Source organism: Myotis yumanensis, unplaced genomic scaffold (genome assembly GCF_028538775.1).
Source record: "Myotis yumanensis isolate MYYU_CA2020_CCGP unplaced genomic scaffold, mMyoYum1.0.hap1 SCAF_11, whole genome shotgun sequence".
Taxonomy (NCBI): Eukaryota; Metazoa; Chordata; class Mammalia; order Chiroptera; family Vespertilionidae; genus Myotis; species Myotis yumanensis.
This window is the reverse complement of record NW_027223762.1, coordinates 60919989-60945834: the sequence shown is the minus strand read 5'-3', so window position 1 is coordinate 60945834 and position 25846 is coordinate 60919989. Positions and strand designations below refer to the sequence as shown.

The window sequence follows — 25846 nt, the reverse complement described above, 5'->3', positions numbered from 1 at the left end:
GCTTCCGGGGGACACCACTGGGTGGCTCAGAGGCCTACACTGCTCTCCAGCCCGCAATGTCTGTCCATGCTCACCGCATCTCCATGTGGAGACTTGGGCACCATGACTCAGGTGCGCGGATGAGGGGGGTGCGCGGGGGGGCCAGCGGCCCAGATGCTGCCCTGGGCCCAGAGGTCAGCTGGCCTCCACGCCAGATGCTCGCACTTGGATCTCCGGCCAAGCCCAGGGACCGCACCCAGCAGGAATTTCATGTACCGGGCCTCTAGTTGATTAATAATTTTGCTGTGAAACTAGTAATGCTTTACACTTTGCATTAGTAAATGAATTACAAGAGAAACAGAGTGGTCCATGGAGGCCAGGCCACAAAGAGGATGAGTCACACTGTTCTCCAAAGCCCGTGTGCTGGGGCCCAGGGAGCCGCGAGGACAGAGCTTGTGCCCTCCCCAATAGCCCATCCAGTGTCGCCACTGAGAAATACATAAAATGGGAGGGTGTCAGTGCCACAACCCGAGGAGACAGGCCTGGGCGCCCCTAGGCACACCTGGGAAGTGGGGGTGCACCGGGTGATCCTTGACTCTGTCTGCAAACACTCATCCCACCTCTGCTGCCAGGGCCCGGGGTGGAGGACAGAGGCAGAGAGAGAGTGCCTGGGAGGTCCCTCTGGTCCCATGCTTTGTCCTTGGCTGAAATTCCCTCCACCAGGGGCAGACATGCGGGTGCCTTGAGGGTCCTGAGCAGCTGAGGGCCAGCTGGCCCTGTCTCTGCCCCTCAGAGAGGGATGGGCACTTTGCTTCCTGGGCAGGGCTTGCTCCCAGAGGCAGTGGAGGCTCCTCAGGCGAGTCCCAGCTCTCACTCCACTTGCTGGGTGTGGAGCAAGCCTTGTCCCGTCCCTCACAGGAGAGGTGGTCCAGGTGCCTCTCATCCCCTCGTGCCCTGGCACCGGGTGGCATCGATAGGAACACGTTTCTAGTGAGCTTATTACGCGAAGTTCTGTCCACAGATGGGGCCCCTGGTTGCGATCGTGCAGGGAGGGGCAGGGTGGGTGGTGGCAAGGCAGGTAGGAGCTGGGTTTAAGATCAGACCGTGGGTCTGGTGGTCTCACACTCTCTGCCTCCGCCAGGCCCAGGCTTTGCCACTTTAGGACTCGGGCACAGCTTCTCGGGGTCCTGTCTCTCACTTCTGCAGTGGTGGGTGTGCAAAGCAGGTTTAGATGTTTCTGCTGCCTGATCCATGGGAAGGTTGACACCCCCAGAAAACTGAGGCCCATTGGAAGAGTAGCTATAAATCATTTAGTTCCACGCTGTACTCTGCTTCTGGACACTTGTCCATCCCTGACTTTCCCCAGGTCCTTCAGGGCCCAACTCACATGGCGCTTCTGACCCCCCTCATGGTGTGATTCAGCTGACAAGTGCATTTGAACATTTCTGGGGGCCCAAGGAGAAAAGCAGTGGCATAGTCCTGCCCTGCAGGACTAGCCTTGGGGGGTGGGTGCGGACAGGCCAGTTCAGTGTTGCCTCATACTGGGCACTCTGGGTGCCCCAGCATCTGACTCAGTGGGTGGGATAGAGTGGAGTTGAAGTCCTTTTCAGAGCAGGCAATTCTGGCTGGGTTTTGAAGGCTGAGTAGGAGTTGGTTATAAGGATGAGCAGGCAGGCTTTGCTATGGTAGTTCAGGGCCTGAGAGTATGGTGATACTGGTGAGTACTGGTGGGTAGACACAAGATGAGAATGCTGGGGACAGTGGCCAAGGGGAGAGAGCTGGGCCTCCTTCCCCTTGAAGCCCCTCCATGTGCTCCGGCTCAATCGCTGATAGTATTCAGGGCTCCTTACCCCCGCGGGCTCCTTAAGGATAAGGTGCAGGCTGCTGAGGGCAGTGAAGAGACAGGTCTGGACCTCTCCAGCCTAAGTTCAAGCCCAGCTTCGCCACTGGCTGGCTTTGTGACTTGGGGCTCATTCCTTAATTGACCCAAGTCAGCCTCTTCGTGTGTAGGAAGAGACTGTCCCTGCCTCCTTCTGGGGGCTGTTGTGAAAGTGAATGTGGCAGAGACAGAGAGCACCTAGTGCAGGGCCGGGGACAGGCAGGGAGGGAGCCGTCTGGTGAAGCCAGAGTCAGTGACAAACCCTTCCGGATGCCAGGCTTTGACCAGAACCGTGTCCACTGGTGGTAGGTGCACGGTTTCCCCTCTACCGAGAATCCGGGGTTCTGGCCCGTGCGGGGAAATGAACACGTGATGGATAAGCAGGAGCTACCGGCCCGCTCCCAGGTGTTAGAACCCGTGAGTGGGGCAAGCCTTGGAAAACAGCCCGCCAGGAGAAATGGGCATGTCCCCGTGTATGCGTGCTCACAGACTGAGGGCATTCAGGGGAGACTCAGTCCTCCTGAGACTGAGTGGCACTGGGAGTTCTCCGGGGGGTGGGAGCAGGGATGAGGGGAATGAGCTGAACAGCTCCCCGGTGTGTGCTGGGCGCTGGGACGGGAGTAAGTGCAGTTGACGCCTCCCATGAGGGGGCCTGTGAGGGCCCAACCATTGTGTCCACCCCCAGCATGTGCCTGGCACACAGAGGCCATAGAACTTGTTTGCTTGTTGTTTCTTACAGACCCCTCATTTCCGGGAAACTGCCCAGAGCTGTTGTTTTTCTAAGAGTAGGTGTGTGACATGTTCAAATAGGAACTGCCTATTGAACAAAAGCTAGTCTGAATTTTGTTCCTGGACCCAGACCAGTGGAGTGACTGTGAGAGGCCTAGACTCGGCCCTCAAAGCCAGGACAGACTCTCAGCCTCACCCCTTCCTTGTTTAAGAAAGTGGCTCAGCCAAGTCCCACACCTGTCAGCAGGTGCACTCGTCCAACCACCGAGGCTGTACATGTCAGACACTCTGACAGTGTTCCCTTTCGAATTTTTTTAAAATATATTTTATTGATTTTTTTACAGAGAGGAAGGGAGAGAGATAGAGAGTTAGAAACATCGATGAAAGAGAAACATCGATCAGCTGCCCCCTGCACATCTCCCACTGGGGATGTGCCCGAAACCCAAGTACATGCCCTTGACCAGAATCGAACCTGGGACCCTTCAGTCCACAGGCCGACGCTCTATCCACTGAGCCAAACCGGTTTCAGCTTCCCTTCTGAATTTAAATAGTGTCTTGCTTCGGGGATTTTTCCATCTGGACTGGCCTAATGGAGAAGCGCAGGGGCTCAAAAGTGGAGACAGCCCCAACCGGTTTGGCTCAGTGGATAGAGCGTCGGCCTGCGGACTGAAGGGTCCCAGGTTCAATTCCGGTCAAGGTCATGTACCTGGGTTGCGGGCACATCCCCAGTGGGGGGTGTGCAGGAGGCAGCTGGTCGATGTTTCTCTCTCATCGATGTTTCTAACTCTCTATCCCTCTCCATTCCTCTCTGTAAAAAATCAATAAAATATATTTTTTTAAACAAAGAGGAGACAGAACTTTCCGTGGCAGCAGAGACATCCCTAGGTTGTTGGTTTGGGTCCAGTGACTGGAAGAGCTGTTGTCATGACCAGGGGCCTTAACCTGATGGCTCTCATGTGTGTTCTTGCTGACCAGGTGCGGACTGGAGACGATTATTCAATTGACACCAAGAGCCACCTCCAGGAGCATTGGATTTGGTATTGGATTGATAAGCTATTCGAGCGGGAGGAGGAGAATGTGCAGCTGAAATCGAAGCTGCACCACCTACAATTGGTAGGACAAGCTGTGGTCACCACGTGTAGCACAGATGGGGGCAGTTTTAGGTTCATATTGTGCCCTTCTCTGATGTTCACCTACTGGATCGGTGCTGCTGCCACCACAGTGACCCTCTGAGGGCAGAGAATCACTTGCTAAGCCCAGTGGCTTGAGTGGGCACCACTGAAGCCTCCAACACAGAGAGGGCCTGATGCTGTGTTGCTTTCCTGTGAGGATGGAGGGATTGAGCCTCTGTTGCAAAAAGGGTCTCCTCCGACGTCTATGATGTGGGTTGAGCTGTGATGTGTGAGTCCCTACAGCCTTTCCACGGTATTAGGCCTGCTAAGGGGCCACAGAGCTGCAGTCCCCATAGCACTTGCTCTAAAGCCCTGAGCTGTAGGTCACTTTGTTCAGACACCGCTCAGAGACCTCGGGTGTCTCCATCCCCTAGGGGCATGGAGGGCCTTCATCCTGCGGGAATGAGGACAGATGCACGGGGCCGGGGCTTGTCCAGAGTGTGCCCCAGTCCACATCCTCACTGCCCCCCCCCCCCCCACTTCCTGCACTAGGTCCGGGACACATACCAGAAATGCCTTGAGGAGCTGCGGGAAGAGAACATGGCCCTCAAGACTGCACAGGGGCAGAGTGTGGAGGAGTCTGCCCACCTGCGCTGGGAGCTGGAGCAGCTGTCAGAGGGTAAAGCAGGTGCCTGGGGGCAGCCTGGCTGTGGATTCTCTCTTACCTGGGGAGCTGAGCCCTTGGATCTGAAACTCATGTGTCAGCCCTTCCTCTACCCAAGTAAATAGGGTTTTATTCAAGGGCCATTTGGAACTGTTTCATTGCAATTCTCCCCAAGAACATGAAGGGCCTGGCCACCTTGAGTCAGGAAGCCAAATGCGAAGGAAGTGTTGCCAGATTTCTCAGCTTCCATTCAGCCAGTGCCAGGAGCTTCCAGATGACAGCACGCTGATGCCCAGAGGGTGTCTTAGATCTATCGGTGGAGGATTGGAAGCTCTGGATGCAGGAGATGTCCCCAGTGGTCACTCACCTCCATTATAGCTGTACCCGGGGCATGGTTTCCTCTGCTGATTTCATAATCAGACAGATGGGTATAGTTTGCTCTCCACCTTCCTGGGCTGGGGCTGCTCAGTGGCTGCTGTTCAGGGGACCCAGGCCTCTTCCTCTCCCTCTGGTGTTGGCCCCTCCCAGCCCCCAGAGGAGGTGAGGGCTTGGCCAGGGAAGGTGGCTGTGGTGGCCGGTCGTACAGCAGGAGCCTCAGCACCCAGCAAACAACAAGCCAGTTCCTGTGTCCAATAATAGCACACGTGCACCTGAGAGTGCAGGTTAGGGTTTGCTTAGAGCTCTGCTGAGCCAGGAGGGCCTTAGGCTGGTTTGGGGAGGGGCTGCTTTTTAAATTCTGAGCAACATTCCTCAGCGTCATGGAAAGGCTGTTGGAAGCAGCTGGGTATTCATTCTCTTCAAGGCGTCCCATCCGCTCCAAACCTAAAATCAGTTCATTGAACTCCGAGTCTGTGTGAGAAGTTAGTTCTTTCTGTGGTTTGGTGTCTCCCCACTCCTGGGAACCCAGGCTCTGGGAGTTGAGGTTCCTGGAGAGCACACTGCCCCCTGCTGGGACACAGAAGTGGTGCCGCTGGCAGGGACTGGCTCAGACCAAATGTGCTTCTGTTAGCATCCAGGATGGCTGATGGGGTTGGAAAGCCTCCCTGATTCAGATGCTCAGTGTAGCTTGTGAGCCCTTCCAGGTCGGTGACTGACTTCTTCTTCATGTTCCCAACTCCTACTGCTCAGCTGGCAGCTCCCGAACAAAGCATGAACGTACTTCTGTGTGGTTGGGGTGGTGGCTTCTTGAGTCAGAAAGGTCTGGTTTAAAGTCCTGGCTCCTCTACTTGTTAGCCAAGTGACCTCTTCTGCACCCCAGTTTACTTATCTGAAAAATGGGGGTGATGAAGCTGCCTCACAGGATTGCTATGGGTATCTTGTGAGAGGAGAGAGTGAAACGTTAGGCTGTGCCTGGCCCACGGGGTGCCAACAAAGGATGGCTGTTCTTATCGCCCTTGTCTTATCCAAAGATACCCATTGCTCTGCTTCTTGGGGTGCTCGTGAGCAGCCCTACTAGCAGTACAGTGCGATAAGGCTCTCAGAGCTGAGTGTGTGGCCTGGAGGGACGGGTGAGGGAACAACCCTGACCCCTCAGACACTCATGTTTTCCTCCTGAACAAGCCCCAGGACTTTCCCAAAGTCATGCACCTGCTGGCGGCAGGGAGGGGCCGTGAACTCCCATTCTTCTCAGGTCTGTGCTCCCTTTCTGTTCCGCATTGAAGCTGTTTAAAAGCAAAGGAGGACATTGCCTTTTTCTGGCTTTACCTTATGTTTTCATCTTGCTTAGAATTTTTAAAGCAGTTTGGATAAACTGTCTCATTCTGTTTCAATGCATTTGTGAAAGTATAAAATGAAATCTCTGACTGAAGGAACTTATCCAGAGATGGCGAGTACTGGGCATATGTGCCCCATAGCTTCTTCCACCCACAGACATGCGGTCAGTGATCGTGTCCCCCTACACTGTCGGCTGAGCCACCTGCATTCACACCACTCTGAGGCTGGCACAGAGAGCGCACTCTGCCATCTCCGTTAGTCTCGGAAATCCTTGGCTTGACGGTCAGGTTAAAACTTGGCAGAAAGTGGTGCCAGCAATTCCACTGTCTTGAACGTTTGCATTGGCTTCTCTCTACCATCACCTGCTTTCTTCTTAAGCTCTGCTTGCTCCCCTGACAAACCCAGCTGAGCCAGCAGAGGGGCCATAACCGTCTGAGGAACCCTCAGGTGCAGACAGCAACAGCACCCTGGGAAAAAGGGAGGGCACCCAGCTGACCATCCCAGACCCTCAAGTCTAGGGCTCAGGGTGATGGCCCTCTCAGGGCCAGGGACAGAGAGCAGAAGCTGAGGCCCCTGGAATATGGGCTCTGACTCCACTTTGCTCTTCAGCCTCCAGCTGCTTCCTGAAGCTGGACCAGGAGAAGCAGAGCCTCCAGGGCATCATACAAGGGCTGCAGGACGCCTCCCTGGCTCTGCAGGAGAGCAGCCTCCAGCGCCGGGAGCTGGAGGAGGAGAACCAGCAGCTCAGAAAGCAGGTACCCGTGGGTGGTGTCCGGAACATACGGGCATGTAAGTGGCCAGGGGGAGTACCCAGGTGTCCGTGAGCATGCGAAGCTGGGGGACAGGCAGAGTCCTGTGCAGCCACCGTTTTGGTAGGGGGACAGGAGGCCTCCTGGAGAGGCATCACGAGGCAGCAGGAGGAGTCCCTGCAGCAGGGAGACCACACAGGAAGGACCTCTGTGGGCCTCGCTGCCTTCATCTGTGAAATGGGGTTAACAATGCACCCACCAGTAGGTGTGGTGAGGATGGTGTGAGTTAGTGCAGGCAAAGGGTCCAGCCTGTAGTAAGTGCCTCATGGAAGGAGAGCAGCACCCTGTTAGAAACCACCGGGCGGGCCCGGGAGAGAAGCAGCGATGGAAGACTCCCTCCCCTGTGGAGACCATGGATGGGCCGTTTCAGGGCATGGCTGGTGGTGACAGGAGTGCAGTGCTCACTCTCTCCTTTCGGTCAAGGGCATGAGGAAGAAGAGATGTCTGGACTGCATTGCCTTTCTGGACAAACCAGGTCTTCCCAGTAGCGCAGTAGAAGAGACATCTGGGAGGACAGACAGGCTCACCAGCCAGGTTCATCCTACAGTTACCAGGACCCCATTCACATGGCAAGAAGGGCCCTGAGAGGCTAGCGATGGCCTCCCTGAGCAGGGCATTCTGGGTCAGAGGGCCTCAGTCCATGTAGCCACCGCGGGTGACACAGCTGCGTCGTGTGCTCTGAGCACACCGTGACGGGTGCCCCGATTCCGGATGAGGGAGGCGCAAGGGCACTCCCGCTTGCTGACCACCTGGCAGGACTGGTGCTTTCAGGTGTCTGGGTGTCTATCCCATCCGGCCCAGGGGTCCTGCCAGCGTCATTTGCTGAGGCTGCCCCGGCAATGGCAGGGACGTGGGCTGCAGACCAGAGACCTGGGTCCCGCTGGTCATGGCTCTGCTGGAACTTCATCTCTGGGTGAGGCTTGGGACCGCCCCTCCTCCTGTGCAGTGGTTTCTCCTGGCCTTTCATGGGACGTCCAAGGTGCAGTGACTCACGCTTCTCGTCCTTTGAGGCTCCGTGTGCCTCACAGCAGAGCAGCTGCCAAGCAGTGTGTCCTCTCCCTGGGGGCCGGGAGGAAGGCCCTCCTCATGCCCCGTCTCTCTGTGCAGCGCTGCTCAGGGAAAGCCACCAGACAGTCTGGGTTTTAGATTCACGTGGTCTGGGCACAGTGAATGTCTCTGTATATGGCAGCCCGACCTCGGCTGAGATAGAAAGGCTTGACCTTTAGAAAGATGAGAACCTCCAATGGGGCGGGTCCCCAGGGGTGAGCTGCAGAGGCCTGCGCTGTAGCCTCTGGCCCAGCTCCCGGCAGGGATGAGAGATGACCCCTGATGCTTCTTCTGTCCTTGGGGTCCACTCCAGTCCCTCCTCCACACACACAGGACAGGTGGTGGCTGCCGCCTCCCCACATGACTCCTTAGCCCTGTCTCTCGGGTCCCATCCCCTGCTTCCTCTCCTGATCAGTTCCCTGTAGGACCCCCGGGCAGTCCTGCCACAGCTCTCAGAGACCTGTCTTGGCTCTGAGCCCCTAGTGGGGGAAGGGGCTGCAATTTGTAGTCCAGCACTCTCCCTTGTCTGCTGCCAGGAGCCCTGCGAAGGCGGCCCTTCTGCTCTCCTCCCTGTCCTGCTCAACCCACTCGGGGCCTGGCTGCATTATGGGTCCTCCCTAGTGTTGGATCAATGGTGCATCTGGGCCATCAGCTAAAAACCACAGGGGACATGGCCTGACATTGACCACCCTGGAGCCAGGACAGGCCCAGCCTTGGACACGTCCAGACAACATGGCCCTCTGGGAGGTGTCTGAGAAGGAGAGACAAGGGTCAGCCAGGACAGGTGGCCCAGTGTCCCCGGCCCCCCGGTGCCAGCTCGGCTCTCCCACCACCCAGTGTCTCCCAGGCTGTAGGCTCCCTTCGGTCTGTGTAAACCTTAGTTCCCGAAGTTCACGTCCTTCCCTGTAACTCACGACCCTTCTGTGGACCTTAGAGAGGGTGTGCCCCCCACCCTCACTTTGCACTGACATCCTCAGAGTTCATTCCTCTTAGGAAGAGGGGCAGCCCTTTGGGGCCTATCGTGAGCACAAAAGCGCAGCATAGGGGCTGATGGGCAGGCCCCTGGCACCCGCGTGCTCTGGGGACCTGGAGCCTTCCCACAGGAGTCTGCGGCCCAAGCCTGGTGCTTTGAGGAAGACAGGAAACCCATCTCAGCCCAGCGACCTCTCAGAGTGGTTCTCAACCTTCCTAATGCCGCGACCCTTTAATACAGTACCTTGTGTTTTGGTGACCCCCGATCACAAAATTATTTTCGTTGCTACTTCATAACTGTAATTTTGCTACTGTTATGAATCGTAATGTAAATATCTGATATGCAGCATGTATTTTCATTGTTCGTGACCCACAGGTTGAGAACCGCTGCCCTAGGGGAAGGGAGGGCCTTCAGGGAAGGACAGAAGTGAGAGTTCCAGTTCCACAGCAAAAAGTAGCAGAGAAAGATAGGGTGTCCAGCCGGGGGGTGGGGGGGACATGAGGTAGTCACATCTTCAGACCAGAAGCAGCCACGCCAGATATGCAAAGGTTGGACATAACATTCCTTTCACTGGGACAGACGGGGCGGCAGGGGAGAAGGATTAACAGTAAGACGGGGAGGGGTAAACAAGGCTGGAGGTTGGCGGGGGGGGACACACCCCAGACCTTGTCTGAGAGAGCAGGCCTGGGGTCAGCCCACTGCCATGCGTTTGGCTCTGCCGCATCCTCACTGTGGGACTCTGGGCAGATCACTGGACTCCCTGAGCCGGTGCCCTTCTCAGAATGAGGGTGAGTGACAGCTGTGCAGGGCCTTCCTCCTCAGGGCCAGCTCCAGAGAAGGCACGGCTATCAGGGCAGATGCCTGCTTCCTGCTGAGCCCAGACCTGGTGCTAGGAAGTGGGGCAGCGATAAGGAAGGAGAAGAAAGATGTTCTCACTTGTAAGAAAGACTCAGACACGTGGCACCTTGCAGCGCCTTTTGCTGTTGGCCCTGGCTGGTGGGGCTGCCCTGTCCCCATGTTGGGGCAGGGGGCTGGGTGTGCCCACAGGGTGTTGTGAGGGCACGGATATGAGCCCCACTGTGCCTGACCCTTCCCCTCATGGGGAAGAAGCTGCCTGCCTGCTGCTTCTGAGGAGACTGGAGGCTGTGCCCAGACCTGTGAGATAAAGGCAGGGTGGCCTCGGCCCAGGAGAAATAGGCAGAGCTAGCGATCCTTCCTGGAGTTTGTAAACCTGTCTGTGCCAGGCTGCTCCCAGCCAGGTGAATGGAGCCGGCTCTTGGTCCTGCTGCTCACTGGGTCACTGGGTGTCTGAAGGTCCTGCCCCCAGAGGTTCTAGTCGGTAGCCTGAGGTTTGGGGTGTTTAACGCTCTGAGAGCCACCTGATCTGGATCGTGGGGCTCCTCTGTTTTAGCTTTAGAGCCATCAACCCAAACCAGCATCAGGGTCACAAGTCCAAATGCAGGCTCTTGGGCCCCAGCCCAGACTGACCATGTCAGAAGCTCTGAGGGTGGGAGGGGCCTGGCGCTCTCAGGAGGGGTCAGCTCTTGTTGTACCTGCCACCTGCCAGGTGTGAGCTGAGCACGTCACCCTGACAGAAGCTGGCGCCCATGCCTGCTGCTTGCTGGCCCTGTCAGTAACGGAAATGCACTCGTGGTCACATTGTTAGCAGGGAGCCACCCTCTCCCCCTCCCAGGTGGTCATGAGTTTGCTGTCAGTGGGAAGGGACAGCAGCATGGGCCTCGCCTGGGAGTCGCACCTCAGGGCCCACCCTGAGTCTGAATCTGCGTCCATCACGGTGTTCAGGTGTCAGGCACAGAGTGTGAGATGTGCGGGTCCAGGCAGTTCATGTTCAGGGAGTGGGCACTGGTGGGTCCCGCAGAAGAGCTCTGTGACGGGCCACTGATTGGGCAGTCGTCCAGGCAGGACGGAACTGGTCTGGCCTGGGCAGCAGTGGGGTGTGGAGGGGGAGCCGCATGGGGAACGAGCACAGGCCTTGGTGGTCCATTTACTTGGAGGGGAGAGGACGGAGAGAGATGGCAGAGGACCCCTCAGAGCAGCTGGATCAATAGGAATGTCACCAACTGGGGAAAGTCCCGGTAGGACATCCAGTGGTGGCTGCTGGACCCAGGAATGTGGCCTGACCCTCAGGACAGTAGTGGACACGGCCTAAGATGGAAGCATTGAGAGTAGCAGTGGAAAACTGGGAGGAAAGCTGACCTATTGGTGTCCATGGCCTTTTTCTCTATCATGAGCTGGAAGTGTACGCTGTGTGCTGAGTGGTGATGGTCAAGGGTGTGGGGAGCTCACTGCACAACTAGGCCTGACCTGGGCAGCAGCTCAGGGACGCCACCCAGGAGCCAGGCTTCTCCCCTCCTGCTCTGCAGTCTTGGCAGTGGCTGATGTACCTCCCCAAGAAGTGGGACGGAAGGTTTTCCCTTGAGAAAAGGCTGATAAAGTGTTCCCTGGGGCTGACAGGTTTCGGGTTTGCTTTAAAACACAGTTCACTCCCTGAAACGGACTTTTGCATGGGCTTCTTCTTTGGTTCCACAGATTGAAGACTTTCGAGTTCAGATGGAAAGAGAAAAGCAGACCAGCCAGGTTCTGGAGACTCTCTGTGAGGAGCTGGTGGAGGAGAGAGAACAGCTGCTCCGTGACAAGAAGACCCTGAATGCTGAGAGAGCCCAGCAGGTAGGCCCTCCAGCGCCATGCCTCCCCTGGCGCCCCGGCCTGCAAGAATGTGAGTCCAGGATCATAGGATGTCCTGGGAATCCAGCAGTGATTCCCGGGTTACCAGTTTCTTCCCTCAGATGCAGCTCACACCAGCTGTTGCAGCCACAGCAAGGGCATGGGGACAGACATTGCTTCCTAGGGACACTGGCAATCTTTTTGTTTTTTCAATCTATTTATTTATTTATTTCAGAGGGGAAGGGAGAAGGAGAGAGGGATAAAAACATCAATGATGAGAGAGACTCATTGATCAGCTGCTTCCTGCATGCCACCTACTGGGATCGAACCAGCAACCTAAACATGTGCCCTTATCAGTAATCAAACCGTGACCTCCTGGTTCATAGTTTGAGGCTCAACCATTGACCCACGCTGGCTGGGCAGCACTGGCCATCTTGTTTATGATCGTCATGACTTGGGGGAGGAGAGGCGAGGTGCTCCTGGCTGTGGTGGGAGAGGCCAGGATGCTGCTAAATGTCCTGCAGCTCATGGGATAGCCTGCAGGACAAAGATCCCCCTTCAGATGTCCAGCTTCATGCTCAGAGCTCTGGAGAACCTCCAGGGTTAATCCACCCCCACATTACAGGAAGTCCTAGGGTAGGCAGCCCAGTTCTGGGGCAGCGGCTCAGGGACACCACCCAGAAACCAGGCTTCTCCCTCCCTGCTCTGCCAGTCTTGGCTGTGGCTGTTGTACCTCGCCAAGAAGTGGGCAGGAAGAATGTGGAGGGTGAAGAGACAGAGGGAAGGCCTCCTGGGATCCTCTGTGGACATCTCATTAGCCACACCTGACACATGACTAACCCAAGCTGCAAGGGAGGCTGGGTATCAGGTACTTGAGTTCTTCAGCCTCTCTAGTATTGCAGAAAACCGGCTTGGGGTGGTGCTGTGTAGACTTAAGAGGCATGCATCCACCCTCCCCAAATATGGCTTCCAGTCTAGGAGGTGGAATGACAGGTGACAAGCCAGGAGACTTTAGACGTGTGCTATTGAGGGAATATACGTGGGTCCAGGGAGAGTCTTATTAGGTGCAGGACATTTAGAATCGTGGTGCAGGGCTTCCCTGAGGAGCTGTGAATCACACTGAGCCCTGGATGATGAGAAGGAGCCAGAGAAGCTGGAGGCTGGGGGTGGAGGCAAGTGAGCATGCACAGCAGAGGGAAGATCATGTGCAATGCCTGCAGGGGAGAGTGGTGTGAGGAGCGGCCACAGGGGTGGGCGGTCAGCTCTCGCACCACTGTGGACCAGGGTAAAAAGCACCAAGGAAATCACTTCCATTGTTTTAGGAGAAGATGCAGTTTCTGTTTCTAAGTCATCTGGCTTCTGTGAAAGTGTTTAGACTTGAACTGTCTGGGTGGGGATCTCCATGCCCTTCACCTTGTATCCATATCAGGCCTTTGGGAAACGTTAGGACATCCTTTGGGTCCACGATGAGATGGACATTCCAGGCCTACACTTGGGCCTCCAGTTTGGACCGAAATCATGCCTGTGTTGTTTCCATTGTGTTTTCCTGCAGTTCAAGGATATGAAAAAACTGGTGCATTCACTGCGGGATAGTTCACAGACCAGCAGCAAAGCCCGCATGAAGGGCAGGAAGACTGAGCAAAAAGTCCTCCTCCAGACGGTGACGGACACCAAAAGGAAAGTGACCATGATGGAGTGGGAGCGGCGGCAGCTGTGCCGGGACCTGGAGCAGGTGAAGGCGCAGGCGGTGCAGGCACAGGAGCTGAAGCACATGAAGGTGCGGGTGAAGGAGCAGGTGGTGCGGGCACAGAAGCTGGAGCAGGAGCTGCATCGGCTGCAGGAGGAGATTGAGAAGCTGGCCATGGAGGTCAGCACCCTGACGACGGCCCCTGAGAGGGTCCACGCTCTCGAGTGGGAAAGCCAGGACCTGTTGCTGGAGAACCAGAGGCTGCAGACGTCTCTGGACACCCTGCAGCCTGAGGGTCTGGAGCGGGACAAGCAGCTGGACACCAGGGTAATTCTGGCCTCAGAATGACTTAGGACGGTTCCTCCCCAGTCAACTCTCCGGTGCTTTGAATGCGGTTGGATGAGTGTTGTGTAAATATCGGTGAAATAGGTTGGTAGTGCTGTTCAGCTTCTCTATGTCCTTAACTGATTTTCCATGCACTTTTCAAAGTATTCAGAGAGGGTACCCAAGGAGGTTATCCAGAGAAAGGGCATAAATTGCCAAGAAAGGTCACATATGCAGGGAGGGGCCCAGGACTAAGCTTAGGCCCATGGGACAGTCCGTTTCTGCCGTGGGCCTTCCCAGAGCAGTTCCTTGAGTGCAGGTAGAACTGTCCTCAGCTCGGCTGGGTGTTGCCTCTCCTGAGGGTCCTGCTATTTTGGTGTCAGCACTTGACCCGCTGTTGGTCCCTCACTGCTTGTGGGGACCTGGGGATCCGGAGTCTGTGGTCCCCCTGGGCCTGCACCTGTTGAGGCGTCCTTTCCTTCTCCCTCCAGCAGGTGGAAAATTCCACTCTGAGGTCCCAGAGCGCCTCGCACACTGCGCTCACAGAGCAGGACACTCAGCTCCAGCACCAGCAGCTGGTGGCAGCCCACCAGGCCCTGCAGCAGGAACACGCAAGCCTGGGCGCACTCCACGAGCACCTGACTAAGGAGCACAAGGCCCTTCTGGACAAGTACCGCCGCCATAAGAAACTGCTGCATCAAATCCTGGAGCTGGAGAGCAAGGCTCTCAGTGACAGGTGGGTGCCTGCGGCTGGGGGTAGCTGACGGGCTCCCCCGGCTCCTGTCCCCCCTTCACTCTGGTCCCTCACCTTTCCTCTGGTCCCGCTGCTTCACAGTGAAGAGAAGTAAATCCACCATCACCCTCAATGATGTAGAGTTGGTGTGGCTGGAGACTGAGGGGGAGGAGGGTCCCCCAGGATAGAAGGGTGTGCCCACTAATTTCGGCTCAGGGAAACCAGGTGTCAGCATTGGGGTCCCAGCTCCCCTGGGCATTCCTACCCCCTCTTCCTTTTCTCTCCAAACCAAGGACAAGGAGGGGAAGTCACCACAGCTGCCGATTTTCAGGGGCGTGCCTAACTCAGCTCCCCTGGCCTTTTCCCTGTCCAAGTCTCCAAATCTGGGCTTCTCATTTTCTTTTTTTTTAATATATTTTATTGATTTTTCACAGAGAGGAAGGGAGAGAGATAGAGAGTGAGAAGCATTGATGAGAGAGAAACATCGATCAGCTGCCTCTTACACATCTCCCACTGGGGATGTGCCCGCAGCCCAGGTACATGCCCTTGACCGGAATCGAACCTGGGACCCTTCAGTCCGCAGGCTGACGCTCTATCCACTGAGCCAAACCGGTATCGGCTGATTTTCTTTCTTTTTTTTTTTTTTTTACTTTTAATTTTGGAAAGTATTGAATATATGGATGTGTGCAGAATAGTGTAGTGAAAACCCTGTGTTCCCATCACCTGCAGCAGCATTACCAATACTCTGCCATTCTCATGTCCCCTTTACCTCTGACTCTCCATATACCTTTTTAAAGGTAAAATTGATGTACCTTAAATGCATAAATCTTAACTTTGCATGTTTTCAAAATCAGGGCTTTGTGTGCATGTAGTCAGCCAACTTCAGCTGAGCTCCAACCAGGCAGATCCCTGATTGCAATGGCCCCGGCAGGTGCAGTGGGACCCAGAGCCTGGGAGAAGTGAGATGTACAGAGGACTCCAAGGTGGGGGTGGGGGGGAGGGGGGGAGAGATGTGCTAAAGAGAGGCTCTCCCACACTTGGAGAAGCACAGGAGGGAGCTGTCCACTTTCTGTGCTTGTGAGTTGTCCCTGCTGAGGTCTTCCCTTGCCTCTGCCTCAGCAAATGCCAGGCAAAGGCTGGGGCTTCCCTAGGAGCAGGTGAGGTGCAGGGATTTGGCATCACAGGGACCAGGGAGGGCGCTGAGCCTGCAGAGCCTGTGGAGGGCGCCTGCTGCTGCATCAACTTGGGGGTGATGATGTTCATTTAAACACTCACCCAGTGCTTCCTGTGGACGCTCTCCAGAGCCTTCCACCCCTTTCTCCACCCAGATTCCCTTCCTTTGGGGGTGCTGGGACGTCTGCTCCTATCAGACTCTCGTTTCTTCCCGCCAGAATGAGTATCTTCTGCCTCTTGGCATCTCCCTCGCTGCCTCCTCCGCACCCATCCTGTGTTCACGAGATGCTTAGTGAGCACCCACTGGGCGCTTGGTGCTGTCTAACGTGGTAGGAATGCACCCAGCTGACTACTGATGGGAGCCTCCTGTGGTGCCCACCCCGCAAAAGGTGCTGCGGGCCCTACCCTCAATGCCCTGTGATAACCTTGTGGATATATTCTTATGTCTGTTCACATGGGAAGGTTTGTGCAGGTGGCATTTGACTGCTCTGGGGGAGGAGTTCATTGTTCTGCCTGTGACTCCTTGCTTGATGGACCTACTGTGTGACTCAATGGTTTTTGCTGGTTGGACAGATAGCTGGAGGCCCTTGGTGTGTCTGCAGCAAGGATGCAGGTTGGAGGTGGAGGTGCCTGGAGCACAGGCCAGGGGCTCTGTATTCATTTCACCTGACACTTGACTGGGACACTTGCTCCTTCGTTCCCCTGGCGCACATGTACTGGGTGTCAAGCCTCCTACCCGGGATTCAGTGGGGAGTAGGACTCTCAGTTTCTGCCCTGGAGGAGGGTGGTTACTAATGGTTGCGATATGCTTGATCCTGTGATTTTCCAAGACACAACAGGGAAGCAGGAGGTGGGGACCCTAATGGTCCATAGCCCTGTTTGTCAAACCTGGATGAGAAAGATCACTGCCCTGAAAGCCCAGCAGAGCCATCATCCCCACCTTCCATTTCCCATGTCTGGGCAGCCTCCACTTGTGGCTAAAGGCCACAGGAAGGAAAGTTTGTCTTCCAACAGCTGCCCAGAAGGTATCTGAGTCTGAGTGTGAGTCCGCACAAGTCTTGGCTCCAGGCAGATGGTATAAATACAGCTGATATGGGATGAGGGCGGGGCGGGATGGAGGGCTGAGGGCAGGGGCTGAAACCATGGAACCTGGTTGGTCTCTGTCAGCCTGTCTCTGGGTGTGGACAACTCAGGAAGGGGGTCTGGAAAGGCATTTGCCTGCCTGGGGAAGATTGAAAGGTGATGACTCAGTCTCCACCTTGGACCTGGGAAGGCCCCTGAGTCACCTGAACAGGGAAGGTTCCTGCAGGAGGAGGAACAGCCTAGAGCTGGTCAGGGGCTCCCTCTTGTGCTCTGCTGCCCTCCAGAGAGGCTGTGCGGGACCCTCTGCAGACTGAGACAGGAAGGAAATAAAATCCCGAGCTGAGGGGGAGGCTGAGGGAGAGCCGAGGGCAAGGGCTGGACTGGGGGTGCCTTGAGGAGCAGGTGTGCAGCTGCCCATGATGGCTGCTTGGGCCTCACCAGGCAAGCCTCTGGCCCCCAAGCTGCCTGGCTCAGAGCAGAGAGACTGCTGTTCCTGAGCAGGGGCGGAGGGCTCACCCAGGGCCCGGTGAGGGGGATCAGCTGTTATTGGCTGTGGAATTACGCTGTATGTGCAGTGGTTTCTTTGAGAAGGGTGTGGAGTCCAGAAAACAGTGGTTTTGTTCCCAGTGGGATGTAGGAGGGAGGCTGCTTTGACAGGGATGGAAGGGACCATGGAGACATGTCGAGTGGGAGCAGAGGGCTTGGCTTCTGGGCTGCAGGAGACCCCCTGAGCTGGCCCAGTGCCTATCCCTCTCTCTGTCCAGCCCCATCCCCTGTCCATCTCATTCTCCCTCAGCTTGCAGAGAGAAGCTGCTCACCAAGGCTTTGAGGTCTCCCTGGGTGCCCATTCCTAGTGGGTATGTTTCCCTTCAACAGCTACAAGGACCAGATCCAACATAAGGTGGCGCTGGATCAGCTGGGGATGCTCTTGACCACAGAGCAGGAGGCTCTGCAGCAGGAGCAGAGGACGAGTGCCATGGCTGCAGAGGAGAACCAGAGGCTGCAGCGAGAGCTGGACAGGTAACCGCCAGGCCCCCTGCAGGGCCTCTGCAGGGATGTCAGTCTGACCCACTCACTCAGCACCCGCTGAGCTGAGCTCAAGTGAGACCCCTGGTGATGGTGCATTTTTACCAACCCTGCCCTGGAAGCAGCTGGTGGTAACAAGGTTAAGGGGACTCCAGCTGGTGGCTGGAACGAATAACTCGGCAGCTGGGATGGGGCATTGTCTAGGTTTGGACAACGTTCCCTCCCACAGTTATGATGCTGATGACTGTCGGGCAGGGGCACCTGCATCCTCTAATACCAGTGATCCCGTGAGGGAGAGAGGCTTGGTCCTCAGCATCCACGCATTCCCATTTGTGAATTCACCTCCTGGCTGAAATGTACCGGTGACCCCCAAATCAGTGCCCGTGGCCTGTCATGGACGTGCCCAGAGTGGGAGATACTGGAGTCGCCTGATGTGCACATTTGCAGCTGAGGTTGAACAAGGCCTTTGACCCCAGCTGTGTTTCATTTCTCACCAACCAGCATCATCTTCATGGGCCACTGAGTGTCATGGTGTTCTGTTTTCTGCGCTTCGGTGGCAATTTCGCCTTTTGAAATGGCCCCAAAATGGAGTGCTGAAGTGCTGTCTAGTGTTCCCAAGTGCAATGCTGCACTTGGGCCTCATGGGGAATATTCGAGTGGCACACAAGGGTCATTCGGGCCCAGGTATGGTGCTGTTGGCTCTGAGTGTATTACACGAGGCATCTTTACGTCTTGATGAGCTGACAAAATGTGACCATAGACTCCCAGGAACCGGTGGGAACAGGTTCAGTACTCACTAATTCAGGGTTCGCGTGGTTGGGTAGAACATTATACTGTGAATCACGAGAATTGACTGAGCTATTGTTATCCTTTAAAAAATCCACAGCAACAGAGGAGGAAACAGGCTCAGGGAGATTAAACAACTTGTTCAAGGTCAATGCTCCTAGTTAGTGACACAGGCAGGATTCGAATCCAAGTCTTGCCTCAACCCAGAGGCGTGACCACATGAAGCCTTCCTTCCCACAGCCCTGATTTAACATGTGCTGTGGGGCTGTAAACTCAGCTGCCTGCAGTGGCCGGGCAGGTCCAGCAGGTGGGGAAGGAGAGTCAGCTATAGACCAGGCTCTGGTGGAGAATACACCCAGCTAGAGGCTGTCAGCTGGGAGGCAGGATGGACTGCCAGGTCTTCCTTCTTTATGCTTTCTTTTTTTTTTTTTTTTTTTTTTTTTCCTGAGAAGAAGATATCTGAATGTTGATGGGTACCTTAAAATTTTGGAATGCTGATACACTAATTATTTTTTTGTTTTGTTTGTGTTTTTTATTAATCTGCTTTTTTGGGCGGGACAGAGGACTGGGAGGACCTGGAAATATATTTGAGGCCGGGGACCCTTAAATCTAACCTGCGAGTATTCATAGGACTACAATGAAGAATCTTTTTATCTTGTTCTGTTTCTTCTTGATGTTATTTTATTTTTTTAGTTGACTTTATTGGAGAGACGTTAATTAATAAAACCATACACACTTTACAATGAAAAAGAATAGAACAAAATAAGTAAATGTCAAAAAGTTTTTAAAAGCTGTGTGGGCCAAACTTCACACACCTGTGTTCACATTGAGTCCATGAGCCTCTGGTCATATGAGCTTTGTCGGTATGAATCTTCCCCAAGGAATCCCAGTTGGGTGATGATGATGATGATGATGACAATAATTTAAGTGGATTTAGGTAACACTCCAGAATCTTCTATTTTGTGTATCTCAGTAGTTGCAATTAGAAAGGGGCTTGGAATTGGGGAGAAGAGCTGGATATAGACATAGAGTCTTAGAGCAGAAATGTTCTGATTCAGTGTTTAAATGTTTGAATCAAAGAACCTTTTTTCCAAGTAGGCAGATGTGCCAAAGCCTCACGTAGAAAGGACTTTTATAGGGATGCTCTGTTGTAGTGGTGTCGGAGCCTGCCTGTCCTTCTCCCCCAGTACGCAGTGGGGCACCTGGGGTAGCCTCCTAGAACCTCAATGAACACATTTTGAAAACCGCTGATTTTGTTCAACCATTCATTAACACATGAAAAAAATTGAGGCCCAGAGAGGTTGCAGTTTTGATTAAGGTTGCCCAACTGGGACAGAGCCTGTGAGTGCGCCTCAGCCCTTGGCCTTGTGTTTCTCCAACCCCAGGGCCAATTTCCTGCACCAGCAGCTGAAGGGGGAGCAGGAGGAGCTGCAGTCCCACACTAAAAAGCTTCAAACCTCCCTGAATGATATGCAGCTGGAGGTGCACCACTGGAAGGCCCGGTACGAGGAGCTGAAAGGGGAGCAAGAGGAGATGTACACAGTCACCAAGAAACTGCAGACCCAAGTCAATGAGCTGCTCACAGACAACAAGGAGCTGCTCACAGACAACGAGGAGCTGCTCACCTACAAGGAGGAGCTGCTCACAGACAACAAGGAGCTGCTCACAGACAACAAGGAGCTGCGCACAGACAACAAGGAGCTGCTCACAGACAACGAGGAGCTGCTCACAGACAACGAGGAGCTGCTCACAGACAACAAGGAGCTGCGCACAGACAACGAGGAGCTGCTCACAGAAAACGAGGAGCTGCTCACAGACAATGAGGAGCTGCTCACAGACAACGAGGAGCTGCTCACAGACAACAAGGAGCTGCTCACAGACAACAAGGAGCTGCGCACAGACAACGAGGAGCTGCTCACAGACAACGAGGAGCTGCTCACAGACAACAAGGAGCTGCTCACAGACAACGAGGAGCTGCGCACAGACAACAAGGAGCTGCTCACCTACAACAAGGAGCTGCTAACAGACAATGAGGAGCTGCTCACCTACAAGGAGGAGCTGCTCACAGACAACAAGGAGCTGCTCACAGACAACAAGGAGCTGCGCACAGACAACAAGGAGCTGCTCACAGACAACAAGGAGCTGCTCACAGACAACAAGGAGCTGCGCACAGACAACAAGGAGCTGCTCACAGACAACGAGGAGCTGCTCACAGACAACGAGGAGCTGCTCACAGACAACGAGGAGCTGCGCACAGACAACAAGGAGCTGCTCACAGACAACGAGGAGCTGCTCACAGACAACGAGGAGCTGCTCACAGACAACGAGGAGCTGCGCACAGACAATGAGGAGCTGCGCACAGACAACGGGGAGCTGCTCACAGACAACGAGGAGCTGCTCACAGACAATGAGGAGCTGCTCACAGACTACAAGGAGCTGCTCACAGACAACGAGGAGCTGCTCACAGACAACGAGGAGCTGCTCACAGACAACGAGGAGCTGCGCACAGACAACGAGGAGCTGCTCACAGACAACGAGGAGCTGCTCACAGACAACGAGGAGCTGCGCACAGACAACGAGGAGCTGCTCACAGACAACGAGGAGCTGCTCACAGACAACGAGGAGCTGCGCACAGACAATGAGGAGCTGCTCACAGACAACGGGGAGCTGCGCACAGACAACGGGGAGCTGCTCACAGACAACGAGGAGCTGCTCACAGACAACGAGGAGCTGCTCACAGACTACAAGGAGCTGCTCACAGACAAGGAGGAGCTGCTCACAGACAACAAGGAGCTGCTCACAGACAACGAGGAGCAGCGCACAGACAACGAGGAGCTGCTCACAGACAACGAGGAGCTGCTCACAGACAAAGAGGAGCTGCTCACAGACAACGAGGAGCTGCGCACAGACAACGGGGAGCTGCTCACAGACAACGAGGAGCTGATCACAGACTACAAGGAGCTGCTCACAGACAACGAGGAGCTGCTCACAGACAACGAGGAGCTGCGCACAGACAACAAGGAGCTGCGTACAGACAAGGAGGAGCTGCTCACAGACTGCAAGGAGCTGTGTACAGAGAACAAGGAGCTGCTCACAGACAACAAGGAGCTGCTCACCTACAACGAGGAGCTGCTCGCAGACAACGAGGAGCTGCTCACAGACTGCAAGGAGCTGCGTACAGAGAACAAGGAGCTGCGCACAGACAACAAGCAGCTGCTCACAGACAACGAGGAGCTGCTCACAGACTACAAGGAGCTGCTCACAGACTACAAGGAGCTGCGCACAGACTACAAGGAGCTACAAATGTCCCTGAAGGACATGCAGCAGGGAGTGAACCACTGGCAGGGCCAGTATGAGGAGCTGAAGGCTGAGCAAGAGGCGCTGTACGCCCACACCAAAGAGCTGCAGACCCACACCAAGGAGCTGCTCACAGAAAACCAGGAGCTGCAAACCACCCTGAAGGAGATGCAGCAGGAGGTGACCCGCTGGCAGGGCCGGTACGAGGAGCTGAAGGGGGAGCAGGAGGACCTGCAGACGCACAACAAGAAGCTGCAAACCTCCCTCAACGACACCCAGCTGGAGGTGAACTGCTGGCGGAACCAGTGCAACTGGCTGAGGGAGGAGCTCCAGAGCAGGGACATCTCGCTGACCGAGCTGGACAACCACTGCCAGGTGAGGCCTGGGCTGCAGGGCTCCAGGACCCTGGGTGGGCCTGCTCTCTGGGCTAACGCCTTGAGCTTAACCAGGAGGGAATGGGTCCTCATTGGCATCTCTGCTCAAAGGGTGTGTGTGAATGTCACACAGAGGCAGAGAGGAAGCCAGAGGCAGTTGACTGGGACGAACACCAGGACTGGCAGGGGTGTGCTACAGAACACCTTTCACCTGATCTTTGCTTTTTGCAGGGTCGGGGCGGTGCATGGAAACAGCCAAGTACCGTTGTATCTCCGTCCTCTTGGCTGAGCACTCTGCTCTCTGTGTCATCTCATTTAATTCTCGCAATGATCTTGTGAGATGGGGTTCCCATCCTTGTCCCTCTGAAGTAGCGGGTTGGAACCCGGTTTGTCTGAAGCCAAAGCTTGGGACTTCCTGCTGCACCAACCGCGATGATATTCTAGAGCAGGAGCTGGCCAGCCTCAGCCCAAAATTCAGGTCCAGCTTCATGCCTGTTTGTGTACGGCTGTGAACCAAGAATAGCTTTCACAGTTTTGAATGGTTGGGGAAAATCAAAAGTAGGATAATATTTGGGGGCAAGTGAAAGTGACATGAAATGTAAATGTTGGTGTCACGAGTAAAGATTTTTGGTTTGTTTTTTGTAAACAGCCACACCCATGCATGTGCATTGTTTCTCTGGCTCCTTTCCTGCTGTAATAAGTGTTGAACAGTTGCAACAGAAACCACTGTCGGCCTGGAAAGCCTAACATATTTAGTACCTCGCTCTTTACAGGAAGAGCACGCCAACCCTGCCTACAGCAGAGATGTGCAATAGGAATATAACGCAGGCCACCACATGTATCACTCAACTTTCTAGTAGCCATATTCAAAAAGTAAAAGGAATCAGGTGGGATTAATGTAGGGGTCTGTTTTATTTAACCCTTATATCTAAAATATCACATGTAACCCCAAAAGCTTATTAATAAGATTTTTAAAAATAATATGATTTTTTATTGATTTTTTGAGAGAAACATCCATCAGCTGTCTCCTGCATGCCCTGTACTGGGGAATGGAGCCAGCGACCCAGGCATGTGCCTTGATCAGTGTGGGGTGCGGCTACAGTGTTTGGACATGTTCAAGCCTTGGACTGATAAAAGGGCACAGTCCTCTCATTGCCACATGCAAGGCCCAGCTTGGAGGGCAGAGCCTTCCCAGCACAATTATAGCCAACAGCTATAGCGGGAAGCTTGAACCTATGGTCCAAACAGGTGGCCCCACATGCCTGAGTGATAGAGTTCAGGTGCATGTAGTTGAGTAGGACTGAAACCCACAAGAATGTTGTAAACATCGTGATCATGCCCTTACTTTGCCTCGTGGCATCTGCTATAAAATAAAGACACGGCTTGTGGGCACTGGCCCTGTCTCTTTGTCAGAGAAGCAGCATCCCACTGAGACCCAGCTTTCATTCTCTTGCTGTCTTTTCTTAATCTTTCACCGCCCCCTCTCAGGGTCACTGAACCAGGCTGAGCTGGCATGGCACATAAGGAACCCGGGGGCTGAGTATGCCATGGCCGTGCCGGCTCGCCACAGATCAGGAATTACACCGGTGATTTCTTGGTGAATGGGACACTCAACCTACTGAGCCACACACACCGGGCAGCTTATTAATGAGATACTTTACATTACTTTTAATTGTTATTAAGTCCTCAGAACCTATTATATATTTTGCACTTATACCTCAGCTCAGACTGGCTGTATTTTCAGTGCTCAGCAGCCACACGTGGCCAGTGGCTGCCTGATTGAATGGTGCAGTGGCAGAAGGTTTGGCCATCCCCATAGCACTGGCTGTATTGGTCATGCCAGCTGATGTAGATAATACCAAAATGACCATCTTTGTGCATGTGACCTTTTTCTCCTTTTGGAAGTAGATTCCCAGCAGTGGAATCACGGGAGCGTGTGGTGTTTGAGACATTGTCCATCTCTGTTTTAGCTGCTCTCCCACCTCAAGGGCAACTTGGAGGGAGAAAACCGTCACCTGCAGAGTCAAATCCAAAGCTTGACAGAGAAGAACCAGAGGCTTCACCTGGAGGACGTGGAGAACAACTACCAGCACCAGGAGGAGCAGCGGCAGTACATGTGAGGGGTGTGGGCTGACGGATGCCCATCAACAGAGGGGTCGTGGCTTCCAGCTCCATGACTAGACCGCGCCATTCTGGGCAGCAGAGAACCCCCTGGGCGCATCGGTGTCCCAGGCAAGGGGACAGACCATCTTACCAGCACATACTTCTCTCGTTATCCCGGGAATGGTTCCAGATTTCTGCAAATAAGAGTGGTTGGCTTTGTTGGTTTTTCAGAGACACTTCCCCCTGCCAGACGCTTCTTAATCTGCTTTTGGAATCCAGTTCACTTTGAAAAGTACAATAGTGATAAAGAGAGTTTCCTAGGGAAGGACTTCAGATCACAGGCTGAGCCCCTTCTGTGTCGGTTTTTCCCTTAATGGGCTGCAGAGTGGGTTGTTGGTGCACAGTGGCTGTCCTCCCTCTGCCCATATTGCCTTTGCCGACAGGCCTGGCCCTGCAAAGTGCACAGAACCAGTTACCTGGTCTCCAGGAACCAGTAGGGGTGATGGGATGTGAGCAGAGCTGTGTGCACACAGATGTGAGGAGCTCCATGGAGGTAGGAGGAAGCGTGGTGATGGGAGTTGGAGTTCTGCTGCTGACACGGATGAGGAGAAGGCTAGCCAGTCTGTGTGTGTGGGTGGGGGGGGGTAGGGGCTGAACGTGAAGGTGGGGCTTGGCATGGTCTGGGTGCAGGGAAGGTGCAGGGAGTGGCAGGAGGGGAGCTGGAGGAGGCAGCGCTCAGCCATGGAAGGCTGCCATGCCCGGCTAATGAGTCGGATTCACTGGGAAGTGGGTGATTAAGGGATGCTGGTGTACAGGGCCTAGGAAGCTGCCAGAAATGAGGGCAGGAGGAAGAGCCTTGGTGCTGGAAACCTTGTGGTTTGGAAGTCAAGTCATCTGAGATGCATCTTGTGGGTCCAGGGTGGTCTGCACCCCTTGGTTCTGTGCTGCTGGGACTGTCCTTCCTTGCCATCAGGAATGGCTGGCCTGTGTGGGACAGAGGGACATGGCCACAGTGACCACGGGGCACTGTCCCAGCTCCCTGGGGTGATGATGCTGCTTACTGTTCTCCCGGATTCGTATGCTCATCTACAGGCAGCTCAACATCTACCGAGGATGGTTGACATGGGAAACTGCACTGTACTTTTGGGGTGGAAGTGAGAGTTTGTAGCCTGAAGTGGGCTCTCTATAACGCAGCTGCTAAAAATTACCAGCAGAGGTTGGGCAGTTGCAAACTACAAGAGTGGGGACCTGGTACCCTGGGGATGATCTGATGACCGTTTTGCGTTAGAAAGTGTCTGCAGGAGGCCAGGGAGTGGGCAGGCTTCCTGAGCCTGCTCCAAGCAGAGTCATCCCCAGCCCTGGGATAGCTGGGCCATGAGTTTTCGGGGCTGGGGGACTGCTGTGGGAACAGAATAACACAGACTAGAAGAACAGAGGCCGAGCCGAGGGTGCTGGGAGCAGAGCAGGTCCGTGGCCAGGGACCCAGTGGTTTGCAAGCAATCACTTCTCACGGGCGCTCACTTTGCCATGATCTCACAGAAAAGCCCTTGTATTGGGGCGTGGGGAGCTGGGCTCCTTCTTGAATGAAGGAGCCTGAGCAGCTGTCTGGATGCCGAGGACTCATTTTCCAGCAGGGAAAGCAAGGGTTTGAGTGATCAAGGCCACATGGG

General features: G+C 54.8%; 1 protein-coding gene across 1 annotated transcript; it reads left to right on the top strand.

Moving 5' to 3' along the window:
* The first annotated feature begins 2230 nt into the window (after positions 1-2230).
* Positions 2231-24193, top strand: LOC139019292 (protein Daple-like). The gene is made up of 11 exons (XM_070428340.1): positions 2231-2275; positions 3563-3700; positions 4252-4378; positions 6686-6831; positions 11456-11593; positions 13143-13604; positions 14093-14337; positions 17467-17610; positions 19788-19968; positions 21403-21984; positions 24044-24193. The coding sequence occupies exons 1-11, from the start codon at positions 2231-2233 to the stop codon at positions 24191-24193; spliced, it is 2358 nt and encodes a 785-aa protein (XP_070284441.1).
* Positions 24194-25846: the final 1653 nt, after the last annotated feature.

What these genes read in the sequence shown, in the direction of transcription:
- LOC139019292 (XM_070428340.1), top strand. Translation starts at nt 2,231, where the DNA reads ATGGATAAGCAGGAGCTACCGGCCCGCTCCCAGGTGTTAGAACCC. An exon ending in GCTGGAGCAGCTGTCAGAGG is followed by an intron (nt 4,379 to 6,685) that starts GTAAAGCAGGTG and finishes TTTGCTCTTCAG; the next exon opens with CCTCCAGCTGCTTCCTGAAG. An exon ending in ACAAGCAGCTGGACACCAGG is followed by an intron (nt 13,605 to 14,092) that starts GTAATTCTGGCC and finishes TTCTCCCTCCAG; the next exon opens with CAGGTGGAAAATTCCACTCT.